This window comes from Leguminivora glycinivorella, chromosome 6 (genome assembly GCF_023078275.1).
Source record: "Leguminivora glycinivorella isolate SPB_JAAS2020 chromosome 6, LegGlyc_1.1, whole genome shotgun sequence".
NCBI classification, from domain to species: Eukaryota; Metazoa; Arthropoda; class Insecta; order Lepidoptera; family Tortricidae; genus Leguminivora; species Leguminivora glycinivorella.
In genome coordinates this window covers 12728510-12739120 of record NC_062976.1, presented here as the reverse complement: position 1 = coordinate 12739120, position 10611 = coordinate 12728510, and the positions used below count along the sequence as shown (strand labels likewise).

General features: G+C 38.8%; 1 protein-coding gene across 1 annotated transcript; it reads right to left on the bottom strand.

Annotated features, from left to right (window-relative positions):
• Nucleotides 1–6589: 6589 nt before the first annotated feature.
• LOC125227009 lies at nucleotides 6590–8392 on the bottom strand. The gene has a single exon (XM_048131199.1). The coding sequence runs from the start codon at nucleotides 8390–8392 to the stop codon at nucleotides 6590–6592; it is 1803 nt and encodes a 600-aa protein (XP_047987156.1).
• Nucleotides 8393–10611: the final 2219 nt, after the last annotated feature.

Here is a 10611-nt window from a genome sequence, read left to right as displayed (position 1 = left end):
GGCTGACGGGGATTCCATCCCGGGCTTGAGTTTGTAGTTTTCCTTCTCGAAGACAAGTGGCTCATCTCCCCTATAGCTATTAGCTGCTTCGTTTGTGAACTAAGTCGCCTTTTACAACACCCTCGTTCTTCTTACCAGGGTTAGTCCTACTCTTACGTCGGATATACTACACAGTAGATGATACCTAACTACACCAATAAACAATTACTTTTAAAATAGTGTTACTTAAAATAAGTCAGATATAAAGTTATCATAATTTATCAGTATCAAGAACATTAGAATGAAGTGTAATTGCTACCCTCTTAGGCTCTTACTCTGTTAGAAAATGTTTTGCGACAAAAAAGTACTTTACAATATTAAACACAATAAGTATAACAGCTTTACGGTTAAAATATTTAGCTTTGAATACCAGAAAACAAAAACAAATAATTGAAAAATAAAGGTATATATAAAATAAAAAAAAGGTATATATAAAAAAGGTATATATAAAAAGGTATATATGAAAAATAAAGGTATAGGACCGAAACTCATAAGCACACTAAGCAACAATCCATACTAAATCCACACATGTGCAGTAGTAATTATCAATTTCGCTTATTTTACTCGGTTACCAAAACCTATATGTGCTTGAAAGTACATGTGTATTTATTTTTGGGGCTAAAATCACAAATGTGTTTAGTTAAAACATGATCCAAGTAGAATTTGCGTATGCTGGTTTTTGCATTAGACGTGGAATACAATTTTAAAGGCAAATCTGCAAAAAACGAAAAATCGAAAAAATGCACATAACGGAATTGGCAACCTCAACGACGCTATGTCACACTCCATCTCTTCAACTATCTCCACTTAAAAAACCGGCCAAGAGCGTGTCGGGCCACGCTCATTGTAGGGTTCCGTAGTTTTTCGTATTTTTCTCAAAAACTACTGAACCTATCAAGTTCAAAACAATTTTCCTAGAAAGCTTTTATAAAGTTGTACTTTGGTGATTTTTTTCATATTTTTTAAACATATGGTTCAAAAGTTAGAGGGGGGGGACGCACTTTTTTTTCCTTTAGGAGCGATTATTTCCGAAAATATTAATATTATCAAAAAACGATCTTAGTAAACCCTTATTCATTTTTAAATACCTATCCAACAATATATCACACGTTGGGGTTGGAATGAAAAAAAAAATCAGCCCCCACTTTACATGTAGGGGGGGTACCCTAATAAAACATTTTTACCATTTTTTATTTTTGCACTTTGTTGGCGTGATTGATATCCATATTGGTACCAAATTTTAGCTTTCTAGTGCTTACGGTTACTGAGATTATCCGCGGACGGACGGACGGACGGACGGACGGACGGACAGACAGACATGGCGAAACTATAAGGGTTCCTAGTTGACTACGGAACCCTAAAAATCACGTCAAAACGTCACTCCGTTTTGCCGTGAAAGACGGACAAACAAACAGATACACACTCTTTCCCATTTATATTAGTAAGTATGGATACTATAAAGTATCTTGAAAGATTGATAGAATTTACTGAAAGAAAATATCAATAATATGCTGACATTCACATCAGTTCAGTTCAGTTTTTAAAATTAAATGGCTTCAGTCCATTGGGACTATTTCGCCAGTGTCAAGGTGATATGAGCTAATATTAGTAATTTTTGTACGGTAAGTACGACATTGTACGGTGACTTAGCACTTGTAAATTGATAGCTAGATTTTACAAGAGCACGTGGACTACCGGCCGTTTACGACAAAAAAGAGGCTAAACGCGTTTCGAGAACAATTCTTCATCAGCTTCTCACTACACCATTAGTTTACTGCATAATACGCTATCAATATTACACTTTAAACAACATTAATGAGTAAAAGAAAAATAAATTATTCACGACACGAAACCGCTATGATGGCGTCCCAACCGGAAGTCCCATTCACATCACGTTGGCTTAAACAAGTTTATTGAAGCGACCCACTTAGGAAGTGTCATAAATACGATGTTTATTACGGCACTTTCTCACTTTGTTTCAAGTTTGCGAAGAGATAGTTATGATGTAAGGATGTAACTGGATACCCGTTTCCTGGAGGATTTAAATAAAACCAAATTGATATCACAATTTATGAATCGAAATCATAATAAATCGAATTTGGCCGTCATAATAATTACACATACCTACAGGTAGGTACTACTTAGAATAATTGGGTCATTCTCTTAGCATAGGTATGATAATTGATAAGTAATTATATCACGCTTGCGTCTAATATTACCACAATAAGTACTTTTGTACCTACCTAATATTATTAGATTTTGTATAGACGCGGCAAATGGGTAGATGCAACACATTTTTTTCGCGAATGACCGCGTAGAAAATAATAGAATATTTAAAATTTTAAATAATTAAAATTCTTTATTATCAATGCCACAGATATGAGATCAATGCATTGCTGCATTTATAAAATTAGGTACCAATTATTATTTTTTTTTCAAAAATGGCACTCATTTAAGTAGTATGGCGTTATATTACCGTACTACTCAGGTAATGAGCTCATTACGCAACTATATCAAAAATTTAAATAGTAAAATAAAATAAATAAATAACTACTGTAAATCGTCATACGATACACGTGCGAAGAGGGAATTCGTAAGTTGTGTCGATTTAAAACACTCCCTCCAGTAGGCCTAGCACATGATGGCCGCGGGAGTATGTCGCCGCGAGATAGATGCCACGTCTTCTTCTAACTGTATTAATAACATAAGGACGGGTAGTCTATCTCGCGGCGACATACTCCCGCGGCCATCATGTGCTAGGCCTACAGTCGTATATGAATTTATCGCCACTTCTTTCGAGTTTGAATTCCCTCTTTTCCGCACTTGTAGCGTAATGTACTGTTATAGTCTTAGGTACCTATTTCTGCCATCATTATAATGGCAACCCTTAAATCGACAACGTCCACAAAGGCAATCGATGAAGATAATTGAAACATAAAAATGTGGAACGACAGCAAAGATTGAATATTATTAATATTAAGAACTAGCTTTTACCCGCGGCTTCGCCCGCGTAATAAAAGTATTCATTAAGATTTTCATTTGGATCCTTAGGTTTCTCTGTAGGTATATTTATCTGCGATTATTTCGATTGCACATAATACTTTTGCTTGCAATGATTGTAGAAATATTACACATCGACCACAGCGTAGGTAATTCTATATACGCTGGGGAAACCTTTATAAACATCCCACATAGCCCGTATTTCGACACTATGATCGGTGGGTAAAAAGTACTTTTTTCTATTATCCCTTAAAAATTTTTACATTTTGCTTATACTTATCGCAAACGTAATCTTCAAGCAAGCAAACAACGATCGTCTTAGAGCACATTGATTGTAAGAGACCGCCGACCGATTATCCGTATCCCTCTAACGATATTATCCGTATCCCTATCCCTATCCCTATCCCTATCCCTATCCCTATCCCTATCGCTATCGCTATCGCTATCGCTATCGCTATCGCTATCGCTATCGCTATCGCTATCGCTATCGCTATCGCTATCGCTATCGCTATCGCTATCGCTATCGCTATCCCTATCCCTATCCCTATCCCTATCCCTATCCCTATCCCTATCCCTATCCCTATCCCTATCCCTATCCCTATCCCTATCCCTATCCCTATCCCTATCCCTATCCCTATCCCTATCCCTATCCCTATCCCTATCCCTATCCCTATCCCTATCCCTATCCCTATCCCTATCCCTATCCCTATCCCTATCCCTATCCCTATCCCTATCCCTATCCCTATCCCTATCCCTATCCCTATCCCTATCCCTATCCCTATCCCTATCCCTATCCCTATCCCTATCCCTATCCCTATCCCTATCCCTATCCCTATCCCTATCCCTATCCCTATCCCTATCCCTATCCCTATCCCTATCCCTATCCCTATCCCTATCCCTATCCCTATCCCTATCCCTATCCCTATCCCTATCCCTATCCCTATCCCTATCCCTATCCCTATCCCTATCCCTATCCCTATCCCTATCCCTATCCCTATCCCTATCCCTATCCCTATCCCTATCCCTATCCCTATCCCTATCCCTATCCCTATCCCTATCCCTATCCGTTATGATGTTCAATGATTTCTTATCAAGTGCTAAAATATAAAGTTTCATGGTTTTATCTTTTAAAATTAAGAAATCCCATACAAACTTTCAACCTCTTTTTCAACCCCTTCATCCCTTTTTTAGGGTTCCGTAGTCAACTAGGAACCCTTATAGTTTCGCCATGTCTGTCTGTCCGTCCGTCCGTCCGTCCGTCCGTCCGCGGATAATCTCAGTAACCGTAAGCACTAGAAAGCTGAAATTTGGTACCAATATGTATATCAATCACGCCAACAAAGTGCAAAAATAAAAAATGGAAAAAAAAATGTTTTATTAGGGTACCTACCCCCCTTACATGTAAAGTGGGGGCTGATATTTTTTTTAATTCCAAGCCCAACGTGTGATATATTGTTGGATAGGTATTTAAAAATGAATAAGGGTTTACTGAGATCGTTTTTTGATAATATTAATATTTTCGGAAATAATCGCTCCTAAAGGAAAAAACCGGCCAAGTGCGAGTCGGGCTCGCGCACAAAGGGTTCCGTAGCAGCAAATATAATAAACTTATTATGTCAATTTATACACCTGCCAAAATTACAGTTAAATCAACCTATCTCAAAAACTATAAGAGATACTTTGATCAAACCAAAAATCGTTGAAAGAGTTAATTAGCATGCATCACCTCTATTTTTTTTAGAATTTTATACCCCGTAGTTATAAAAATAGAGGGGGGGGGACATACTTTTTACGACTTTGAGAGCTGATATCTCAAAAACCGTTCACTTTAAGAAAAATGTTTTTTAGAAAACTTTATATCATTTTAAAAGACCTTTCCATTGATACCCCACACGGGTATGTACATCGAAAAAAAAATTTTCATCCCTCAGTTACATGTATGGGGGGCCCCACCCCCAATTCTTTTTTTTACTATTTAGTGTCATAATTTTGTAGCGGTTCATACAACACATATTCCCATCAAATTTCATCACTGTAGTACTTATAGTTTCCGAGTAAATCGGCTGTGACAGACGGACAGACGGACAGACGGACAGACGGACAGACGGACATGACGAAACTATAAGGGTTCCGTTTTTGCCATTTTGGCTACGGAACCCTAAAAAGTGCGTCCCCCCCCCCCCTCTAACTTTTGAACCATACATACATACATACATACAATCAATCATAAATACAGTCAATCTGTGTAAGAATGTCCTATAATATTAAAATTAAATATTAAAATAAAAATACATACATACAATCACGCCTGTTTCCCAGAGGGGTAGGCAGAGATCACGGATTTCCATTTACTACGATCCTGACAAACCACTTTCGCTTCACACACTTTCATAACGTTTCTCATACACGCTCGTCGGTTTCGAGTACTTCTGACCTGGCCTTTTTGCAATATTTCCCCGATTTGATCAAGAAAAGTTCGCCTAGGTCTTCCACTACCAACTGACTCTTTCACTCCTTTTTCATATACTTTCTTCGTTAATCTCCTCTCATCCATCCTCTCTACATGCCCAAACCACCTTAACATACCCATCTCAATCTTTGTCACCACATCTACATCCACTCCACACTTCTCTCTTATCACGCTATTTCTGATCCTATCACTCAACTTTACACCAGCCATGCTTCTTAACGCTCTCATTTCCACGGCATTCACTTGACTTTGAAGTCTTTTCTCCCACACCCAACTTTCACTACCATACATAAGTGTAGGCACCAAAACTCCTCTATGCACTGCCAGACGTGCTTTTTGCGATACTTTCTGGCTGCCCATGAAAGCGTTTAGTGCTCCATTCACTCTATTCCCAGCATTCACTCTCCTTTCAATATCTTTTCCATGTTTACCGTCCCTTGTAAACAACGTTCCCAAATACACAAACTCTTTCACTTGTTCCAAACTTTCATTATCGATCTCAATTTCGCAATCTGTCATAATCTCATCTCTTTCAAATACCATTACTTTCGTCTTACTGACATTCATTCTCATTCCTTTCCTCTCGAAGGATGCATGCACTCTTGTTACCATCAGTTGTAACTCCTCGGCCGACGACGCAAGTAATACTAGGTCATCGGCATATAGGAGACATTTGACCAGTAACCCTTCCATTCTCAACCCACAATCATAATCTTTCAGATCTTGCAAACAACTATCCATGAATAAATTAAACAGCCACGGCGACGCTACACATCCCTTTCTAACACCCTTTTCGATGCTTAACCACTCAGTGTATGACCCGTTTATTCTCACGCAAGCACTGGAATCCTCATAAAGAGATTTCAGTGCTTGAACGAGTTGACTGCCTACTCCATACATGGACACTACCGACCACAATTCATTCCTCATCACTCTATCATACGCCTTTTCCAAGTCCACGAAAGCACAATAGACCTTTTGACCTTTGGCCAAAAACTTTTCGGCTATGCATCGTAAGGAAAAGACTTGATCCGAACATCCCATACCCTTTCTAAATCCCGCCTGTGCATCCCACACTTTCTAGTCGGTTACTCTCACTACTCTCTCAATCAACACTTTCGCATACAGTTTTCCGACGATGCTGAGTAAGCTAATGCCCCTGTAGTTTTTGCAGTCCAGTCGTGAGCCTTTTCCCTTGTAAAGAGGAACGATGACGGCCTTGCACCAGTCCTTAGGTACCCGGCCGGTACTGAAGCACAAATTGAAAAGGCGATACAACTGACTCGCTACAATGCCCTGTCCAGCCTTCAGCATCTCGGCGGAGACCTTGTCATATCCTGCAGCCTTACCTGATTTCATACCTTTCAATGCTTTCACAATCTCATCCATGCTAATTTCATCCATTGATAAGTTTCCATTCAAACCTGAGGTTAGCATATTTGCTTCCTCCCTTTCAAACAGGCTTTCAAAATACTCCTGCCATCTCTTTAGAATACATTCTTCCCCATTCAGCAAACTTCCATTCGAATCTTTCACCGATTTTAGCTCAGAGTCTGAACTCTTACCTCTGGCTAGGCGAACGGATTTCCAGAAGAACTTTATGTTCGTCTGAAAATCTTGCGACAATCTTTCATCCATTTGATCATTAAGTTCATCTTTCTTTCTTTTAACTAATTCTTTCACACGCACTTTCATACTTCTATAGTTATCCTTCGCTACATTCACTTCATCAAAAGAGGCTTTATGGGCTCTTTGATTAGCTCGTGCTGCTAACCAATCCCGCCATAGCTTCTTCTTCTCACATACCGCCTCTTGCACTTCCTTATCGAACCACACATTCTTCACCTTTCCTCCTTTGTTCCTTTTACTCACACCACACACTACCCTAGCCACACTTACAACTTTATTTTTAAAGTTGCTCCATAATTCATCAATCTCATCTATATCATCCAAACTTTCAAACTCATTCTTCAATTTACTGACGTACTCTTCACTTGCGCTTTCTTCTTGCAAACATTCCACTTTTATTCGGTCTAAAACGCTAGGGGCCGCACGAGGTCGTGATCGCCACCCTTTGAACAGACCACTTATTCGGCACATTACCAGGAAGTGGTCAGTATGGATACCTGACCCACGATACACCCTAGCGTCCAGAACATTCTTCTTCATTCTATCATCCACGATTATAAAATCAATCATACTTTTCCTCACGTTCTCTGCCTCTCGAGTGTACAAATGTATCCATTTGTGAGCAAACATTGTGTTTGCCACACAAAGGTTCCACTCGAGGCAAATCTCTAACAAGTTCCTTCCATTCTCATTCACTCTATCGTCGCCATGCATACCTAGAACCCTTTCACACCCAACTCTCTTGACTCCTACCCAACTATTAAAATCACCTAACATTATTATCCTTTCATTATCCTTGCACACTCTTAAAACGTCTCTCACTTCGTCCCAAAACATTCGCCTTTCATCCTGTGTATGCTGGGAGTTTTCCGCTCCATGATCTACAGGAGCGTAAACCCCGAGCACAAATATCCTTATCATGCCCACTTTCATTCTAATCCATATCAACCTGGGACTTACGCACTCAAATTCATTTACACATTCAGCCATCCTAGCGGAGAGTATGACACCGACTCCCTTACTGGCTCGATCTGAGCTTGGCACCCCCGACCAGTACGCCGTGTAAGCCCCATGTGTGGTGGTGTCACATCCCTTCCGCTTTGTCTCATTCACACAAAGGACATCGATCCTTCTTTCTTCCATCATCTGCAAAACCTCATTACATTTCTCATTCATTCCTCCTCCAACATTCGATCCGCTTCTCGCCCTCGTAAGAAACGAGACGTGATGGGTGGCGTACCGCATCGCCGCCATGCGGATGATTATTGTTTTTCAAAATCTCCATTGCGTTCCCACGAGTAGTAGGGATAACAAGTCCACCCCAGCAGAGCCCTATACTAAGGTAAGGCGGGTATACCTAGTGTCCTGTGACCGCCAACACAGACACCCTCCGTTATAAACCAGACTCCCTCTGGCCACGCATCCCTCGGCACGGGTCGGTTTACACCTTGGATTGGGGGTTTTATTTCAGAGTTTTCCTTCTCCTAGATAGGTTGCAGCACGATACTGACGAGGCCCATCTCCCCGGGTTATATTTTGGAGTATTCCTTCTCCTAGACGAATTGCAGCACAATTTGAACCATATGTTTCAAAAATATGAAAAAAATCACAAAAGTAGAACTTTATAAAGACTTTCTAGGAAAATTGTTTTGAACTTGATAGGTTCAGTAGTTTTTGAGAAAAATACGAAAAACTACGGAACCCTACACTGAGCGTGGCCCGACACGCTCTTGGCCGGTTTTTTTTTTTTCGAAATAAAAAGTAGCCTATGTTCTGTTTCAGGGTCTAAAGATTGTCTGTTCCAAATTTCATCAAAATCGGTTGTGTGGTTTAAGCGGGAAAGCGTAACAGACAGACAGACAGACAGACAGAGTTACTTTCGCATTTATAATATTAGTATATTAGTATATGGAAGTATGGATGGATAGCATTGTCGTCAACTTGGCCGACAAAAGAATTGAGATCTAAGTGGGTGCCTAGCGACTAGCGACCCTATTATTATCTCACATTTCTGTTTTTGATGGGGGTATCATAAGATCATTACCTACTCTTTTGTACAGAAATTATACCCATTCTAGTTGTTTTCGAAACTAAAATTCATTTTTGCTGTTACAAATTCGAGAAGCGTTGCTAATACTATATTACTTATAGAAAATTTTGTTTTTTAATTCTACAAGTCTCAAAAGTCACTGTTCCTTGATCTTAAGTTAGTAACCACAATTACCAAGCTGGATCCGAAATTTCATTTTGATACTTGCTAGGTTATCTAGAAGTTTTTATATTAACAACTTGGGATCTAGTACCTAAACCTTAGAGTTGCCTTAGAGTCTTAATAATTGTACGAAATGTCATATATATGTTCATGTTAATTGGATTTGGAGTTACGCAGTGGCCTATGTTAGCTTTTGAACTTGCTTTACCCTTGCCTGACCCGCGTTTACTGCTAAAGTCATAAGCGGGGTGTGATAAGACATGATTAATAGACGAGGCGTACATTTATATTACACGCCATTTGCGCAAGAAAGATATACCTAGATATATTTAATGTCACTTACAAAAAGTGTTATACCTAGTTACTTAAGACATAGGTATCTAGCTAGCTCAAATTTAACATAACTCGAGTTATTTATTTCTTTATCAACACAGAACCTTGTAACGCTTGATATGCAAATGAAAATGAAAATGAAATGAAAATGAAATGAAAATGAAATATTTATTTTTCAAGTAGGCATATTACAATGCGCATATGAACGTCAAATAAAGCTACGACGGCTCTAACCCTACGCCTCAGCCTCGAGAAGATTTCAGTCCCCCCTCAGTTGGGAGGGGGGTATCCACTATGGGACCGGCAAGAAACTCGGCGGGCAACTTCTTTTCAAAACATTACATCTTATAATTAACATGCATTAAATAACAACATACAATTTAACATGCAAAAGTATTCATCAAAGAATATGAACAGACTAGGTACTCTATGGAAATCAATTTCAATAAATTATATTATTGCTTAATAATACGTCGTTCTTCTTCAGAGAAAACATATCAAATTGTCATAGAAGAAAAAGATAATATGAATCTCAATATCATTAAATATGTAATTTACTCACACAACATAAAATATAAAATATTTGATGTGCTTTCTTATCTGAACTGTGTCCTCTATACATAATACAATTATTTTAATTGCTATTCGTTTTTTGTAGTTTCTGGTTCGGGCCATGCATGTTTGTCTGTCAAATAGTCCTCGACTCTGTAATAAGCCTTTAACATCAATGATTTTTTTAAGTAGTTCTTAAGAGCTGGGAGGGGTAATCTCAAAGCAGTGTCAGGTAACTTATTATAAAAATGAATGCATTGCCCAACAAATGACTTCTGTACTTTACGGACACGAAACTTCTTTATGGCAAGCTTATTTTTGTTTCTAGTGTTATAATTATGATATCAGAATTCTTAGTGAAACAGTCTAAATTCTT